The 20,046-nt window shown below is 35.1% G+C and overlaps 1 protein-coding gene across 4 annotated transcripts in view; it reads right to left on the reverse strand.

Moving 5' to 3' along the window:
• kiaa1549la (KIAA1549-like a) overlaps positions 1-20,046 on the reverse strand; it is a 66,777-nt gene that overhangs the window by 23,015 nt on the left and 23,716 nt on the right. For 2 of the 4 annotated variants that reach the window (XM_051099789.1, XM_051099788.1), the window contains exons 2-12: positions 19,132-19,482; positions 16,020-16,625; positions 15,494-15,609; positions 10,067-10,289; positions 9,110-9,243; positions 8,813-8,981; positions 7,142-7,201; positions 6,592-6,743; positions 5,989-6,160; positions 3,097-3,257; positions 2,844-2,879 (exon numbers count right to left, since the gene is read on the reverse strand). In XM_051099789.1, coding sequence (XP_050955746.1) covers positions 2,844-2,879; positions 3,097-3,257; positions 5,989-6,160; positions 6,592-6,743; positions 7,142-7,201; positions 8,813-8,981; positions 9,110-9,243; positions 10,067-10,289; positions 15,494-15,609; positions 16,020-16,625; positions 19,132-19,482 — 2,180 coding nt within the window. Of the gene's footprint in view, positions 1-2,843; positions 2,880-3,096; positions 3,258-5,988; positions 6,161-6,591; positions 6,744-7,141; positions 7,202-8,812; positions 8,982-9,109; positions 9,244-10,066; positions 10,290-15,493; positions 15,610-16,019; positions 16,626-18,975; positions 19,034-19,131; positions 19,483-20,046 lie in introns of those variants that run through there. The other 2 variants (XM_051099791.1, XM_051099790.1) reach the window with 2 other exon arrangements.

A 20,046-nucleotide genomic window follows, 5' to 3' on the forward strand; every position in this document is an offset into this window, starting at 1 on the left:
TAAACTTCTGGAAAAAAAAAAACACATTTTAACTTACAATCATTTTAACTAATATTATCCTCCTGAGTTCGCTATCGGATGTTGACCTTGAATGAGGTCAAATCCCACTCAAACATAATTCACATGCTCAGCTGAAGCATAATTCACTTGCGCTCCTTCCGAATCTATTTGAGAGGAGCCGGAGTCTTTCGCTGACTGACACGGGTCGAGACAGTCCACAAACCCCATATATAAATCTTAGTTTAATCCAAGTTCAATTTGATTTAATAGATAGAACTCAGGTTGTAAGTCTCGCACGGCATGTGAACTGTGCAAACAAGCTGGGGAAACACATAAGGACTGTTCAAGCACATCGACAGGCTGAAGCAAAAACCATGCAAGCACACACACATGCAATTGATCACGTCTGAGCCTGACGAATCCTTATATGACTTTACTCTCATCCAGGGAACATTCACACACCTCCTCTAATTCCCTCACGCTAACATGGGAAGCTCTTGGTTGAAACCGGAACGCTTTATACACTGATCCGCAAATTACTGTGCATAAGCAAAATCATGTTCCTGAAAGGACGTCTTAATTGGACGGAGCAGGGAATGTTTTCAGATCAGAGAACACGGCTAGGAGGGAGTACGATCAAAGAGACGATTATCATAATTACAATTGATTTGCATATTGTTTTACCTCATTACTAAAAACAATACAGTTAGACTACAGGGATAGTTCACTCAAAAAATACCGTCGTCATTTACTCACCCTCACGTTTCATACCTTAACTAGTTTCACGTTTCATAGACTTAACTTTCTTCAGTGGAGCACAAAAATAGAAGTTTTGCAGAATGTCAAAGCTGCTCTTTTACACACAATTAAAAGATTAGCTCACTCCAGAATAAAAATTCCCCCCTATGTCATCCAAGATGTTCATGTCTGTCTTTCTTCATTCGAAAAGAAATTAAGGGTTTTGAGGAAAACATTCCAGGACTTTTCTCCATATAATGGACTTCAAAGGAGATCAACAGGTTGAAGGTCCAAATTGCAGTTTCAATGCAGCTTCAAAGCGCTCTACACAATCCCAGCCAAGGAATAAGGGTCTTAGAAAAAAACAATCATTAAAAAAATATATATAAATAAAAAATATACTTTTTAACCAGAAACGCTCGTCTTGGACTAGCTCAAACTCATGCATTACATAGTCACATTAGCTTTTTATGTTACTACCAAAACAGTGATTTAGTCCATTGGTTGAGACTGATTTTAACTACACCCCTACATTTATGATCAGGAAATATTTAGCACTCTTTCTCATAGCTATATGGTGAGTAGATAGAGCCCATAATTTTGAGGTAAATGTGTTCAAAAGTTTGAAAATCTCTGTGTAACTTTAAAGAATATTACTACTGAACACCATTTTTCTATGAATTATCAGCTAAGATTTTATGAAAGCGTTTGATTCAATTTATATTCAAACTAATGAATTCTTACGTTTGAAATCAGTATGATCAACTTTTTGCCTTTTACAAAGAAAAAATGGATTCAAAATACAACAAATCTCACAAATCACACTTTAAATATAGTTAGAGTTTTAATTGTTACTGATTTACCTCTTAAAACTTTTTAATAAAGTAGAAATATATTTACAGGAAAGATGTAAACTAAATCTTAATAGGTCAATATAACCCTTTTTATTGAATTATACATTACTGTGTTTCGGTAGTTACAAATTTGGGGAGAGGACAAATATTCCAAAACGTTCTAAAAATACAACATGAGAATTAACTGCACAGTTAAAACAATGACGTTTTTTTTTTTCGCCCTACCATACTTTTTTGAACCCAAGTACACAGACACATGAAGTCATAGACATGCACTGCAGAGCTAGTGGAAGATGAGCATTTGTGGTTAAAAAGTATATACATTTTAATTTTTTTTTAGAAAAAGACTATTGTTCTGCTAGACAAGACCGTTATTCCTCAGCTGGGATCGTGTAGAGCCCTTTGAAGCTGCATTAAAGCTGTAGTTTAGACCTTCAACCCATTGATCTCCATTGAAGTCCACTATATAGAGAAAAAAATCTAGAATTTTTTTCATTAAACACCTTCTTTTCGACTGAAGCAAGAAAGACATGAACATCTTGGATGACAAGGGGGTGAGTACATTATATGTGAATCTTTGTTTTGGAAGTGGACTTCTCCTTTAAGAAACATTTCTTATTATTATCAGTGTTGAAAACAGTTGTGGTGCCTAATATTTTTGTGAAAACTGTAATACACTCTTTACTGTCTTTACTCTCATTTTGGATCAATTTAACGAATCCTTGCTGATTAAAAGTACACATTTCTTTGAAAACAATCTATGAACACATATAGCAGATCCTATAGTTCTTTCCTGTTGGGTCATTTAATGCATCCCATTTTAGATGAAAAGTCCTTGCAATCTATTTAAACTTCACCTAATTATGCATATATGTAACCTTGGCGTATCGCTCAGCTTGGGGTGGCCTAATTTCTTAACCTGCATTTGGTGTGGATCTATTTGAAAGCCTCATAATCCAAGCGCCTCAAAAAATCATAATTACAGTAACACTTAAATTCCTTCCCATTCTCCAATTAGTCATCGTCCTGCAATCTCAAATGGAGGTACAAGATAAGAGATACTTGTGCTGTTCAGATCAAAGATATCCCTAATGCACTATATCTTACTGAACAGTTGATCGATTACGCGCAGGATGGATAACCTACTGTTTCCCCTTCCCCCTGCGGACTGATTTCCCACAACCACAGTCAACAAGACGGATGTGAGGACTATAAACAGGCAGCCAAGCACCATGCACAAGCTAGAAATACCTGGTGGTGATAACTCCCATCTCTTCGATATGAGGTCTGGACAGGAAAAGCAGTGAAGACACAATATGAGGGAAATTTTGGGGGTGTTAAAGTGAAATGTGCCATTCCAAGGTTTTAACAGCATATCTTGCGTGTGGTGACAACATCAAGTGTTTGAGGAACAAGCCACCATTTCAAAAGTTTTGTCCGGCAACATATTCAGTTTTGACAAGACAGTGATTTATTTGTAAGGTCATCATTTGGAAGAGCCTACCTTGGTGCGGGGATGAAAATTGCGAAACGCGCTGGTTTTGAATACGGTTCGGTTTCTCCTGCATATGATAGCGACCGCCATAACCACCACAACCATCACCAGCGATACGGGTATCAGGACCGCCAGGATCCAGAGGTTACTAGGCAGACTCTTCACCACGGCTGTTTACACACAAACACAATCACAAACATAGATTGGAAATCAATAGACTCATTCACAATGTTTGCAGATGATTTCCGCCACTTGCGTCTCCAGCACGGTCTCTTACAGTAATCCAACTCCCCTCTGTCTCCTACTGTCTGTGGTTAGCTCCTAATGAGCTGAATCTGTCTTTCGGCTGTAGCTCTTATCTGGGAGATTAAACCCCCACTGCTGGGTCTGATTGTGTATTATTCATACAAAACTGGGGCTTTGCTCGTCTCCGGCAGACAAACTGGGCTCGACGCCCCAGTTGAGAGCTCAGTAAACTTGTGTAAACTCTCTACACCCAAATCCCCTGCGGTTTCTCTAGCGCGGTGTGAGATAGCTATAGATCTCATTTGGAAAAATAAGTCAGCATTATCATGCTCACTTCATTTGGTTCCTTATTAGAATTTTCGTTTCATTTCCACAGAGTTCCACTGATAAAAAAATTCTATAGTCTGTTCTTGCATTAAATGAGAGTTCAGCAAAACTGCAAGGTTGCTAGCTAGGTATTTACTTGGCAAGACTCATATTTTGGTCTCAAATCGCTTCTTTATAAACGTAAACCTAAAGTATCTTTCAATTTTGACATGAGTGCTTAGAGAATGTTTGTAGCGGAACGTAGTACTGTATACTCCATTCGATAACATCCGTAAACATAGGTGGTCAAAATATGCACTGTGTCTGAGCTATTCTTTCTAAATATTGTGACCAATAAAATTGTCTTTGTATTTGTTTAAATTAGAGTTGTGGGTATCTCTTAATTCCCTTGCCTTTTCCAGTAATTTGTGGTGGCACACTTTAATTTTTACGTGTAAGCTACAGTACATGCACACAGTATGCACTGTACTTATATCCTTGCATATGCTTAAAAATGAAAGTATAATTTGGGTTTAAGTCTAGGATTTTTTTTTCTGCTAATCTTATTGTCCAGATATGGAAGCTTGTTTTCACCATGGAATAAAAAAAAAAAAAAAGGTAATCGCACAATTCTGACTTTATTTTCTAGCAATTCTGAGTTTATATCTCACAAGAAAGTCAAAACTGTCAGGTATAAACTCAGAATACTGAAATACAGTTATAAATTTAATAACTGTATTTCAGAATTCTGAGTTTATACCTGACAGTTATTTATTTTTTATTCTGTAGAGAAAAAAAAAGAATTGTGAGATGTAAACTCAGAATTCAAAGAAAAAAGTCAGAACTGCAAGATATAAACTTGGAATTGCGAGAAAGAAGTGAGAATTGCGAGATCTAAACTTGGAACTGTGAGAAAAAAAGTGAGAATTCCAAGATCTAAACATGAAATTGTGAAAAAAAGAGAATTGTGAAATATAAACTTGGAACTCTGAGGGGGAAAAAATGAGAATTCCAAGATATAAGCTTGGAAATGCAATAAAAAAGTAAAATGGCAAGATATAAACTTGGAATTGTGAGGAAAAAGTGAGAATTGCGAGATCTAAACTTGGAATTGTGAGAAAAAAGTGAGAATAACGAGATCTAAACCTGGAATTGCAAGATGTAAACTTGGAATTCCAAGATATAAACTTGGAATAGCGAGATCTAAACTTGGAATTGCAAGATATAAACTTGGAATTGTGAGAAAAAAAGTGAGAATTTCAAGATATTAACTTGGAATTATGAGGAAAAAGTGAGAATTGCGAGATATAAACTTGGAATTGCAAGATATAAACTTGGAATAGTGAGATCTAAACTTGGAATTGCAAGATATAAACTTGGAATTGTGAGAAAAAAACTGAAAATTGCAAGATATAAACTTGGAATTGTGAGGAAAAAGTGAGAATAGCGAAATCTAAACTTGGAATTGCAACATATAAACTTGGAATTGTGAAGAAAAAGTGAGAATTCCAAGATATTAACTTGGAATTGTGAGGAAAAAGTGAGAATTGCGAGATATAAACTTGGAATTGTGAGGAAAAAGTGAAAATGGAGAGATATAAACCTGGAATTGTGAGAAAAAAAACTGAAAATTGCAAGATATAAACTTGGAATTGTGAGGAAAAAGTGAGAATTCCAAGATTTAAACTTGGAATTGTGAGGGGAAAAGTGAGAATTACGACATATAAACTTGAAATTGTGAGAAAAAAGGGAGAATTTCAAGATATAAACTTGGAATTGCGAGATCTAAACTTGGAATTCTAAGATATAAACTTGCAATGTATCTTGGAATTATATCTCGCAATTCTGACTCTTCTTCTCTTAGTTGAGAGAAACGAAGTCTGAATTGTGACACATAAACTGCAAAATTGCAGGAAAAGCCTTAATTGTGAGATAAAAAGTCGCAATTACCGTTTTAATTTTTTTATTCCATCGTGAAAACAGACTTTCATCCAGACTAAAATTGTAAGTTTTTGCAAAAAAATTCACTGAATTTGAATCATGCAATTTGAAATAGAAACAATTAAATGGTGGCTGTCATAACAACTTGATGGATTTATTCAAACATTAATTAAACATTGAAGAACAGTAAAAATTAAAATGAATATGTTATATGGTGCATATATTTAGCAAAACAATCCTCTATAGAGTTTTCTTTCTAGCTGAATAACAAGTTTATGGTCACCGAATATGTTTTTTTTTCTGAGGTAAATGACATATTGTTTACAAGCTATTATAGTGCATATGAAAAAAGAAACTAAATAATAGTTTGAAAAGAAACAGGGCTAGTCGAGTGAACTATATACGTACGCTCTGCTTGAACTTGGACAAAGTAGCCCAGAGTGAGAGCCATGGTCTGAGAGTCCACCGTGTTGAGGGTCTTAGCTGCAGCAGTGCCTGTTATGGGAGAGCCATCTACTTGTATGTAGTAGGTCATTTCAGCTGGGTTTTTAGGACCAGGTAGTCGCCGGATGCTGACCATCTGTATGAGGAAAACACGTTTGATGAACTCTAAAGCCTACATTGAATTGGACATCGGGGCAATTTTTTAGTTTTAAATGGCTCATACTCTACACATCTGTCACCTTTTTCCCACTTGAATTCCATGTAAAACTTTGCCAATTTTCTTGCGCCAAAACAGAATATATAAGCAAATTACCTCTTTTATGATTGGCTAACCTTTTGCATTCAAAATGAGTAACATAGTCCCCCTGCACCATTTTAAATAATAAATAAGCTTTTTTAGAACACATTTTGCCACTTGCTAATTGGTTGTACCGGGGACGGGGCTTTCTCATTCTAGAGCAACTGATTGGACAAAAACCTGTGTAGTGCAGGATGAGTCATCAAAACATTTACTCCATTTTCTCAGGACAAGAATAACTACAAGCAATGAACAAATTGAAGGCACACCTGGACGGTGTAATCGCCTACAGTCGTGGCTCTCCTGAAGCGAAGGCCACGTCGACTGGCAACCAGAAAGAGCTCTGCCAGCCGCTGCTCCATTAGACTAGCAAAGCTCTGATAACTCCCCTCGAGAGAAGAGCTGTCAACGTCCTGAATTACTGGAGAGAGAGAACGACAGAGAGAGATGAAGTAAGGTGACAAAGAGAACATACCTTTCTCACACTTTAAGTTGAAAAACTGCAATTACTATAGAATTGACCTTGGTAAAAGGATTCGTTCTCCTGACAGTGATAAAAAGGGAAGAATGGGGGGATGAAGGGGGAGGAAGAGAGAACATTGAGTGCAAGAACTTAAAGCTAGGAATAGCTTTTTCACACTCAATATTCTGATCCAATGTGATCTCAAATCAGTTGATGAAGGAAGCTAAATAATACATCAATAGCTCTCCTCAAGGAAGAAGATGGGGAAAAAACATTAGCTAGACTTAATCACATAACACATGCTGGCAAATAGCTGTCTGGGTGCTGGTTAGCAGCTGAACTGTTAAGGTAATTACCTGTGATTACCCAGTAATCTCGGGTTGCTACTGAAGTGTTAAGGTTGTGGTACTCTAGAGCTGTGAAAAGAGCAGAAAAGACAGACAGATGTTCACTAAAAGACCATTATGGGAAAAAAAAAAGGATTTCTCCATTCATCATTTACTCAAACATTGGTAATGATAAATCCGAATTTTTAATGTTATTGTATAAGTCTGATAAAGTAAGCTGATAAATTATAGCCAAATGATCATGGGATTTTAATTTTTTTTTATACATGGCACACAGGCATTTTGTTTCTTCACTCTTTGTGATATTTGTGAAAGTATTCAAATATTTTCTTTTAATAAAAATAAATTTGAATACAAATGTAATAAAATGAATAATATATAAATATAACATTTATTGAATAAATATTTTATATATATTAATATAAAAATATTGCATTATATATTACTTTCTTGTTATTAATAATTATATAATTATTAATGCATATTAATATTTGATGATTGTATATTATATTAATAAAAAAACAACAATTATATATTAATATTAATTATTATTAATTACTCTGCATTAAGGGTCAACCGTTATTTGTTTTTCAGGGCCAATGCCGATAACGATTATTACAAATCAAGTAGACCGATAACCAATATTCTGAACCGATATATATGTCTGGTGTAAAAATGAAAATTAATGTCCAACTTAAGAATAACAGGGGCTCTGACAAAAACTTTCTTTAAATGTTTTTGAATTATTTTATCAGCAAATTGGTTTTGAAAGTGACGATACCGATAACCATAAAAATTCCTAATATCGGCGCCGATAATCGGGATATTTGATGTCATTTGAAACACATCTGGACATTTAAGGTGAGTGTTTTCAGTCTCACAAAACTTATATTAAATACTGGCCAATATATCGGTTATCACCTTCAAAATAAAATAATTATCGGTTAGTAGTATCTGCCAAAGTTTTCATGATTAGTGTATTTTTTAACTTTTAAATTACAAAAACATTAGTATCTGAGTAATATATTTAGTAGTGCTGTGCAACGATTAATCACAATTAATCGCATAGAAACTATGCGATAAAAGTTTTTGTTTACATAATATATGTATGTGTATATTGTGTATATTTATTATGTATACATAAATACACATACATTTTTACATGTATATATTTTATTGATATATATATATATATATAGAATATAAACATAACATATTTTTCTTAAATATATCCATGCAAGTGTGTGTATTTATATATACATAATAAATATACACAGTACACATACATATATTATGTAAACAAAACTATTCTGGATGCAATTAATCACAAATAATTGTTGCACAGCACTAATATTTAGAAACGTTGCATGTATAGTAACTGAAAACCACAGCAAAATAATTGTTTCAAATAGTTTTAGTTGAATGTCACACAGCAGAACCAGTCAACTTCCCAAAAGTTTTTTACATCAACTACCCATCAAAAAAAGGAGAATGATATGCGTTCTTGGAAAATGTCTTTTGGATCAACCAAAACTGAAGATCTCTGCCTCAAGGAAAACAAACTCACGGATTCAAACAGAAATAAACATGAAATACCATTTCAATGTGCATTAACACGTAAACACAAGCCGTGAAGCAAGTAAATGTAGCATCAAGCGGTAAACACAAGCTGGAACTTACGCTCAGCGATGATCAGAGGGGGGAAGAAGAGAAAGTATCCCACCAGCTCAGCAGTGAGTTGGTTAAGGAGACCGCTGGACATGGTACCATTCAACGGAGTGCTACCGTTCCACACCACATACACTAAAGTGACTGCCAACGAATTCCCAGTTTGATACGTGTTCAGAATCTGTCGGAAAACACAAACAAACTATAAATCCAAACCCAACGAACGACTCCTCAGAGGAACGCCGTTATCAGACCTCTGAAGATAAGCCATTTATCAAACTTTGTTTTCAAGTTCAATTGAAAAACTACCTCAACAGAAAGAGTCCCATAAGAGTCCTCCACTTTCTCCTGCGCCTCTGCAAACACATTTTCCAATCGCTGCTCCATCATTTGGATGAATCCGCAAGACTTGATGTTGTCCGCCGGCCCGACAAACCTAAGAACTATGTGGAGGAAAATGATAAACTGTTAAACAAAAGACGTTACCATTTCTTTCTTCAGTCAGATAGAAATTAAGGTTTTTGAGGAAAACGATCTGTCATTTTCTTAAAAAATGAAAATGTATGTACTTTTTGACTACAAATTCTAGTCTTGCACTAGAGCAACTTTACGCATTTATAGTCACATTGGAAAGGTCACATGTGACGTAGCCAGAAATACAGATGCAAAGCAAACAAAAACCAAATGTCAAAGAAAACTGCAAAGAAAGTCAAACGTCATTTCCAAAAAAACGATTTTGAAGTTGGAGGAGAAAACGAGATAGAGTTTTCCATCCTACCATACCTTTCTGAACCGAAGTACACAAACGAAGAACTAACCATACGTGACCTTTCCATTGTGATTACTTAAGGCGTGAAGTCCTGGACCTGCATCGCAGAGCTAGTGCAAGACAAGCATTTGTGGTTAAAAAGTATACACATTTTTTTTTAGACATTTTTTGTAGAAAATGGCCAATCATTTTGCTAGATAAGACCCATATTCCCATATGAAGACCCATATATGAAGCGGCACTGAAACTTGGACCCGTTGGCTCCCATCAAAGTCCATTATATGGAGAAAGATCCTGTAATGTTTTCCTAAGAAACCTTTTTTTTTTTTTCGACTGAAGAAGGACAGACATGAACATCTTGGATGACATGGGAGCGAGTAAATTATTGACTGGTAAAATATGTAATGTAATAAAGTGTAAACAAACTAGTTCAAGCATGTCAGACAGATATTTCCAGTCAGATTTTCCATCAAACTCCCGATGGAAAGGTATCTTACCCGTTTTTAGTTGCAGGTGGATGCCGAGGCTGGGCAGCCATGGAGCCACAGGAGTGGGGATGGCCAACACCACAGGAACATACTCTCTGATGTTATTCAGTAGCTTGTCAAAGCCGTAGGAAGCTAATGTGTCCATCACAACAGAGGCCACCAACACAGACTTCCCTCTCAAGACGTAGTAGCCCATAGTCACATTAGAAGGCGTGCAGATATCTCTTTCCAACTAGAGGGAACACAGATAATGTAAAATGACATGGATATCCATAGTATGTATCTGACACAATTGATTTTTTCACCATTTTTCATTAGCTCTTGGCTAGTTCACTGGTCCTGGGGTGTGATAAATTAAATTTTAACTGGTACACTACCATTCAAAAGTTTGGGGTCAGCAAGACTTTTTATTTATATTTAAATAAATTCCTTTGTTTATTTATTTATTTATGCATGTTTAATAAATACTTTTATTTGGCAAGGATGCATTAAATCAATGAAAAATTAAGACATTTAAAATGTTGCTAAGACTTCTATTTCAAATAGTTTTTGTTCTTTTAATCTTTCTATTCATTAAAAAATCCTTTAAAAATGTATCAGAGATTCCACAAAAATATTAAAGATTTGATCATCACAGGCATAAAGTACTTTTTAAAATATATTTAAAAAAAAAAGTTATTTCAAGTTGTACAAATATTTCACAACATTACAGTTTTTATTGTATTATTGATCAAATAAATGCAGCCTGGGAAAGCATAAGAGACTTCCTTCAAGAACATAAACAAGTTTAAATATATTGTACAGTTTATATTGTACATATAATTTTACTTATTTATAATCTCATTTAATATCATGAAAAACAGTATATTGAAAATAAATAAATAAATAGGTGACTATTCTTTCAACTAAGATTTTGTTTTACCTTCAGATACAGACCTTAAGTCTTAAAATATGAAAATTCATTTTAAAAACTAAAAATCAGTACATCTTAACTACAATAATTTAAACAAATAATTAAATTATCATGATTAGTATCAATATTATTTTGTGAGAATTATTATTAAAAACTAAAAAAGGGAAAAATATATTAAGATTTTATTTGCAAAAACAGATTTTAAAAACTCAGTTTTTAACATTTTTCAAAAATCATGTTTTTTCATTGTGCATTCCAATTAATTGCAATCAAACTGCAGTTGGATTAAAATAACTAAAATAATACAGCTAACTAACACATTAAAACACAATAAAAACACGATAACATTATAAAAACATGATTTTTGAAAATTAAAAATAAAATGGAGTTATCTGTTTTTGCAAATAAACTTCACATATTTTTTATTTCATTTATTTTTGTTTTATTTACTTTATTTTTTACACATTTTGACAAATATTATTTAATTGGATAATACTTTACAATAAGGTTCACTAGTTAACATTACTTAATTACTTTAGTAAACATGAACTAAGAATGAACAAGACTTTTACAGCATTTATTAATCTTAATTAATGTTAATTTCAGCATTTACTAATGCATTATTAAAATCAAAAATAGTTTGTTAACATTAGTTAATGCACTGTGAACTAACATGAACAAACAATTAACAACTTTATTTTTATTAACTAACATTAACAAAGACTAATAAATAGTGTAAAGAATGTATTATTCATTGTTTGTTCATGTTAGTTAATATATTAACTAAAGTTAACAAATGGAACCTTATTGTAGTTACCTTTTATTGTGTGTATTTAAGATACATAAAATTCTAGCTATTAAATTAGCCTTTGCAAGACGAAAGAATTCAGCCATTTTACTTAACAAATATAATTTCCATCACAGAATGCGAACACAATTCATCAACTGAGATGTGATGGAAATGACACACTGTGGTACGACTGCAATTTACCTTCAGAAAAAAAAGCTAAATTCTCCTATGATGCATGAAAACTGCTGGATAAGTTCAAATTAAAAACTACTGTGTGTGTAACAAGTGTAAACAGTATTAATATTTTAACAAGTTTTTAGTTCAAATATGCCTTACTGAAATCATATGCTGTTTTTATTCATAGTGCTATATTCACACAAATGCTCTTACTGGCTTTGTTATTGTTAAGCGCTTGAGGCAAATGCTAATACAAATCCCACATGAATAAATTTCATCATATTGAGCCAAGCTGACTGACCATCTCCCTCTTTTTACTCAAACATAAACACACACACACACACTCCCTCTGTGTAGATAGTGATTGTGTCGTCTCCTGCTGATCACCTCCAGGGTCTGTAATGATACAGAACCTCTGATCTGATGGACAGTTGACGAGGAGGAGGAGAAAAAAAAAAAAAAAAAAAAAATCACACAGTGAGCGAAACCGACAAATATAGAGACAGATCTTAAAGAGAACAGATGGAGTCATTGGTTACAGAGCTTAACAGACACAGACGTTTGCTCTTCAAATGCTAATAACAACCTTTTCCATGGTCATTTACAATTAAAGAGACAGTACACCCAAAAATGCAAATTCAGTCATCATTTACTAATGCTCAAAAACTTATGACTTATATGACTAACGACTTAAAACCTAAAAGAGTCATACAAGACATGAGGGTGATTAAATGATAACAGATTTTCAATAGTTTTAATGAACTGTTCCTTTAAATATTCTATTTAGTCGACTTCGCTCCCCTCAGCACACTGTCTGTGCTGTTACCATGATATCGATTCTTTATTTGCAGCATATGAGGTACCAGCGCTGCGCTATTTTTGGACGTGCCTTTCTGACGGACAGACATGCGAATGCTCCTTAGGCTTCAAACCAAGTGTTTCATAAGACGGTCCTTTCTTGGTGCTTGAAAACAGGGAGATGTTCTGCACAATCACACTCAATGAGCTGCATACTGAACATGCACAGGAAACACCTCCCACGCAGCCTCCCACCACACTGTCCTCTGCTAAACTACAATTCCCATGATGCAATGGTGATATGGTCCCATAGGACTGTGGTCAAAGCATTGTGCTTATCTTGATGGTGCTGAAGATTCTGGTGTATAAGGCATATTTTACTGTGTTTCCAATGGCAACCAACTATTCCGATTAGTTCTTTTCATTATTTATTTAGCATTTCTCGTTTCATGTTGTGCTTGCAGTGGAAGAGAGAGAATAAAAAGGGATTGGATGAGCATACTAGCATTTTTGTTATTGCTGCAGTATACAGTCTGCATACTATGGAAGCCTGCTTCTGCCACTGAATAAAAAAAATTAAAAAAGGTAGTAATTGTAAATATAGTAAGTTTTTATCTCACAATTGTGAAAAATAAAGTCGGAATTTAGTGATATAAACTGCAAGAAAAACCTCATAACTGCGAGATATAAACTCGCAATTCTGTAAAATAAAGTTGCAATTCTCAGAAATGAAATCAGAATTGTGAGTTTGTTTTTTTCTTAGAATTCGCAATTGCGCGTTACAAAGTCCGAATTGTAGGATATAAACTCTAAATTCTGAGATATAAATTTGCAATTCTGAGAAATGAAGTTGCAATTCAGAATAGTGAGATATAAACAATTCTTGGAAATAAAGTCAGAATTGCGAGATATAAACTCACAATTGTGAGAAATAAAGTGAGAATTCTGAGATATAAACTCAATTCTAAGAAATAAAGCCAGAATTCTGAGAAATTAAGTCCGAATTTTTTAGAAATAGTCACAATTCTGAGAAATAAAGTCAGAATTCTGGAAAAATAGTCAGAATTTTGAGAAATAAAGTCAGAATTTTGAGAAATAGTCAGAATTCTGAGAAATAAAGTCAGAATTCTGAGAATTAGTTACAATTCTGAGAAATAAAGACAGAATTGCGAGATTTAAACTCACAATTCTGAGAAATAATTCAGAATTCTGAGAAATTAAGTCAGATTTCTGAGAAATACAGTCAGAATTGCGAGATATAAACTCACAATTCTGAGAAATAAAGTTGCAATTTTGAGAAATGAAGTCAGAATTTTGAGATATAAACTCACAATTCTAAGAAATAAAGTTGCAATTCTGAGAAATGAAGTCAGAATTCTAAGATAACTCACAATTGTGACTTTTTTCTTAGAATTGTGAAATAAACACAATTGCAAGTAATAAAGTCAGAGTTGCGAGATATAAACAATTCTAAATAAATAAAGTCAGAATTGTGAGAAATGAAGTCAGAATTCTGAGACATATACTCACAATTCTAAGAAATAAAGTCGCGATTCTGAGAAATGAAGTCAGAATTCCAAGATAACTCACATTTCTGACTTTTTTTTCTCAGAATTGTGATATAACATGCAATTGCAAGTAATAAAGTCAGAATTGCGAAACATAAACTCATATATAACTCAAATAAAGTTGCAATTCTGAGAAATTAAGTCAGAATTCTTAGATGTAAACTTTCTAAGAAATAAACTCACAATTTTAAGAAATAGTCACAACTTTTTTTCTCAGAATTGTGATATAAACTCGCAATTACAAATAATAAAGTCGAAATTGCGAGATATAAACTCACAATTTTAAGAAATGAAGCCGTAATCCTGGAAATGAAGTCAGAATTCTGAGATATAAACTCACAATTCTGAGAAATAAAGTTGCAATTCTGAGAAATGAAGTTGTAATTCTGAAAAAAGAAGTCAGAATTGCAAGATATAAACTAAATTCTGAGAAATCAAGTTGCAATTCTGAGAAATAAAGTCGCAATTCTGAGAAATGAAGTCAGAATTCTGAGAAATAAAGAAATGAAGATATAAACCGGCAGTTAAGACTTTTTCTCAGAACTGCGTGACATAAACTTGCAATTCTGAGAAATAAAGTTGCAATTCTGAGAAATAAAGTCAGAACTGCAAGATATAAATTCACAATTTTGACCTTTTTCTGAGAACTGTGAGATATAAACTAGAGTGAAGTCGCAATTTTCAGAAATGAAGTCAGAATTGTGATATAAAGTTGCAATTCTGAGAAAAAAAATGTCCATTCTGAGAAATAAAGATATAAACTCGCAGTTGTGAGTTATAAAGTCAGAATTGCAAGATATAAACTCGCAAATCAGCTTTTTTTTCTCAGAATTGCATGATATAAACTCACAATAACACAGTTTTTATCTGAGAATTGAAAGCTTATATTTCTCAGTTCTGACTTTATGATTCACAGTTTGTATTACATAATTCTGAGGAAAAAAGTCAGAATTGCGAGATAAAAAGTCGTAATTATCTTTATTTTTTATTCAGTGGCAGAAACGGGCTTCCATAGTATACTGTGCAAACTATTTTTAAATTATGGATACAATCTTTTTGACTTCTTTGAAAAACATTAAAAAAATCTTACCAACCCCAAACCTTTGAACTTTTACAGCAGGTGTTTTCCTTTTTATCGTTTAATGCCGCTGCGTAGTGGCTTGCGGCACAAAACGTGCAAAACCACCAACCTGAACACGAATGTTGCTGTCGTTGAACGCTCTCTGCAGTGCCTGTGTAAAACCTTTAGACAGGTTCTGTCTCATTCCAGCTTCTAGCCGATTTCGCCGCATCTGGATGGACAACACTAGGAGAAAAAGATACAACACATATGAAAATATGAATGTGAATATGTCTGTTTACACTGAACATATGTTGGCTTCACTGCAGGGCATATGCTGTCACTGTAGAATGTCGGGGAGGAGGAGTAAAATTACAGCATACAGTAATATTATTTGCATAATAATGCATTTCACAGGATTAAGTAGATATGTGCAGTTGTACATTGGTTTTGTCATTTGGCTCTGTCGTAATGAGGTGAGCATAATGATGTCACATGGACTTCTTGAACGTGTCAGTTGTGTTGCTGTCTATGCAGAGTCAGAAAGCTCTTGGATTTCATCAAAAATATCTTAATTTGTTTACCAAAGATGAACGAAAGTCTTAACGGGTTTGGAACGACATGAGGGTGAGGTGCTAATATAAACAGGGGCTCACCTGTTTTCACCCATAATCTTTCGGTCACATTACAGGTCAAAGGTGAACTGTCAGTAGGAGGAGTGCTCCGTTCAGTCATGGTACTTCCAGAGGTAGATACAGCGGTGGTTTGACGAGGGGTTGTCGTTGTTGTAGTTGCTAAAGTGGTTGTGGGTGCTTTTGTGGTTGTTGGTGCTACTTTTGTGGTGGTGGTTGTGGTAGTTGTTGTCGTAGTGGTAGTGGTGGTTGTCGTCGGTGGTTCCGTCTCGGTCGTTGTGGTCTGAGTGGCTGTCGTGGTCGGGATGGTGGTCGTGACCTCTTTCGCCACAACGATGGCAGTGGGCGGAGTCACAGTCGTTGATGTCACAGTTAAGGGCGTGACAGTCGTGGTGGTCACTGTGGTGAGTTGGAGACTGTCGCTGGTCACAGTGTGGGAGTTGCTGCGTGCTGAAGCGCCAGATGAAGCGTTTTCAGCCCTTTCGGGAGAGGTGCCGTTAAAAGCGGAAACGGAGACCGAAGTTGTCACATTGTCAGAGAGTGTGGCGTCTGTCTCTGCCACGATCATGAAAGAGGATCCCGGGGCGGTGGGAAGATCAGGGTTCCTGGGGAATTCACTAAGAGTCTCGCCTGAAAGTAGAGAATGTTTGAGTGAGGAGCAGGAAGTGAGATCGAGGACACACATGAATGCTCACTGATGGTGAAGAATGACACATAGGACATGTGGGAGAGGACGGATGGAGCTCTGGGGGATTATGCAGTAGCGGGACTTGTTGAAGTGTGTAATTTTTGCGACCACTAGTGTCATCAAACCAAATAACCGAAGATTATGATTTAAAGGATTAGCTCACTTCTAGAATAACAATTCCCTGATAATTTACTCACCCCCACGTCATCCAAGATGTTCATGTCTTTCTTTCTTCAGTCAAAAAGAAAGGATTTTAAAGAAAAAAAATTCCGGATTTTTCTCCATATAGTGGACTTCAATGGGAATCAATGGGTTGAAGGTCCAAATTGCAATTTAAATGCAGCTTCAAAGTGCTCCCAGCCGAGGAATAAGGGTCTTATTTAGTGAAACGATCATCCATTTAAAAAAAAATAAATACATTTCTAAACGTTTTAACCCCAAATGCACGTCTACAACTTCACGCATTACATACTCACATAGGAAAAGTCACACGTGGTTAGTTCTTCATCTGTGTACTTTGATTCAAAAAGGTAGGGTAGGGTGAAAAACTCAAAAATCTAATTTTTCTCCTCCAACTTCAAAATCATCCGACATCGTTTTACCTTTTTTTGTAAAAATGTTTGACTTTCTATCCATGTTCACTTTGTAAACACTGGGTCAGAACTTCCGCCTACATCATGCGTGACCTTTCCAATGCGATTATGTAATGCGTGAAGTCAACCTAGTGCAAGACAAGCATTTGTGGTTAAAAAGTATGTAATTTTACTTTTTTTTTTTTTTTAGAAAATGACAGATTGCTTAGCTAGATAAGACCCTTATTCCTCAGCTGGGATCGTGTCGAGTCCTTTGAAGCTGCACTGAAACTGCAGTTTGGACCTTCAACCCGTTGGCCACCATTGATGTCCACTATATAGAGAAAAATCATGGAATGTCTTCCTCAAAAACCTTCTTTTCGACTGAAAAAAAGAAAGGCATGAACATCTTGGATGACAAGGGGGTGAGTAAATTAGCAGGAAATTTTAATTCTGGAGTGAACTAATGCTTTAATTTGCCATTGATCAGACAAACAGTTTTAAGAGTCTTATATTTAGAATTTTCAGAGTCAATATTGTGAAGTCGGGCTAAATGGTGTGCGCAAAAATTACATACTTTAGCTTTAACGTCAACATGAAATTAAAGTTGGCCCAATCAGGGTTATTGTAGTTAACTAAAACTAACACTGAAACTAAAATTAAAACTATAAAAATGATCAGAAATCATTTTAATACGCTGATTTGCTGCTTGAGAGACAAAGTTGTGCTGCTTCATATTTTAGTGGAAGCAGTGATATATTTTTGTTCAGGATTTTAATGAAAGAACTGTATTTGCAATAGTAATCTTTTGTAACATTATAAATATCTTTACTGTTACTTTTGATCAATTGAATGCATCCTTGCTGTATAAAATTGTTATTAAAGGAGTAGTTCACTTCCAGAACAAAAATTTACAGATAATGTACTCACCCCATTGTCATTCAAGATGTTCACGTCCTTCTTTCGTCAGTCAAGAAATTATGATTTTTGAGGAGAAAATTTCGGGAATTATCTCCATATAATGGACTTCTATGGTGCCCGCGAGTTTGAACTTCCAAAATGCAGTTTAAATGCAGCTTAAATGATCCCAGCCAAGGAAAAAGGGTCTTATCTAGTGAAATGAGCAGTTATATTTTCTAAAGAATACAATTTATATGTTTTTCAACCACAAATGCTTGTCTTGTCTAGATTGGAGTTTTTTGACGTACCCTAACTATATTGACCCGGATTACACAGAGTATAATGCACATGGGAGAGCTTTTACAATTTTTTTTAGAAAATAAATCATTTCGCTAGATAAGACTTTCTCGGCTGGGATCGTTTAGAGCCCTCTGAAGCTCCATTTTGGAAGTTCAAAGTCACGGGCACCACTGAAGTCCACTTTATGGAGAAAAATCCTGAAATGTCTGCCTCAAAAAACATAATTTCTTTGAGATTGAAGAAAGAAAGACATGAACATCTTGGATGACAAGGGGGTGAGTAAATTATCTGTAAATATCTGTTCTGGAAGTTAACTTCTCCTTTAACCAACAACATCATAGTCTAAAATTCATAGTCAAAGTCATTCATAGTCGTATTTTATTTACTTATGTAATTTTTACTCCAAAATGTCACATCGCACAAGTAAAATGGGATGTCAATGCAATTTCATGTTGACTTTAAAGAGGTTATTGCAAAAAATGTTGTTGATGATGGTAACAATAACGACAAACACAATGACCTTGAAAATGATGATGACGGCGATGATGAACAAATGGTGAAGAAAGGATGATGACAACATCAAATCAGCACAGTCCCTGAAAAGAAACCTTTTAAATACACCACTTCTTTATTTTTGTACACAGCATTGATTGAACACCTCACAATCTGGCTGTACCTGAGCTAGTGGTCAAGACACTGTTGATTTTATGTGCCGTGGACTGTGGATTTGGCACTCTGACGGCCAGCTCCCCAGGGGACTTTTGATTGGTGCGATTGTCACTGTTGCCGGGTGGGGAGGGCAGAGAATGCACCAGCGCCTGAGGCTGTGTCTCTGCAACCTGCAGGGTCTGCACTGAGGCGAACACAGGCTGCTCCCTTGTGCTTTCTGCCCTCGCTGGTGGGGAGTGGAACTGCGAGGCGAAGTCTTCGTCCTCCAGCAGCGACGAAGAGACTGTGATGTTTGGGGCTCCGGTTGGATCCTGGGAAGGATTGAGGGGTTGTCCTGATGCTTCGAGCCTTGCTTCATCTGGTAATGAAAATAGGAGATGTCATGGTGCAAAATCATAAATGTCTACCATCTTCGTCTTATAGGTGGAAATGCATTAAAGGAAATAAGCATTTGATTTCATTCGTTGAGCCAAGATTTTAAATACTTGATGGCATTAGAGGCAGCTGCATTAAGCTTGCAAACCTAATGACACGCACTGTTATTTAATCAGCATTAATGATAATGCGCTATATTAAATTGCTCTCAAGGTATTTGAGACAGAGGAAAAATTGAGAAAAAAAATGATGGCGAAACAAACCTAGCAGGCTGCCTCACTGCCTACATAAGCTGTCTTCTAAGGGAACATTGTGTCATGGAATATTTTAAGTGACCGATTTCTGTTCAGTAAATGTATCTTGTATTAACGTTTTATACTGAAAAAAAAAAAGACAAGAATGTTAATTAAGATTTTTTTTTTTTGTGCACAAGTGTGCATGTGTAGTGTAGCAAGTAAAAATTTTTTATGCACTTAAAGTCCCTCTACAAAAACATTACCCTCTTGGGTATCTTTGAATTATTTAGCTTGCTTAACGTTTCAGAAAA

The sequence above is a fragment of the Labeo rohita genome, chromosome 25 (genome assembly GCF_022985175.1).
Source record: "Labeo rohita strain BAU-BD-2019 chromosome 25, IGBB_LRoh.1.0, whole genome shotgun sequence".
NCBI classification, from domain to species: Eukaryota; Metazoa; Chordata; class Actinopteri; order Cypriniformes; family Cyprinidae; genus Labeo; species Labeo rohita.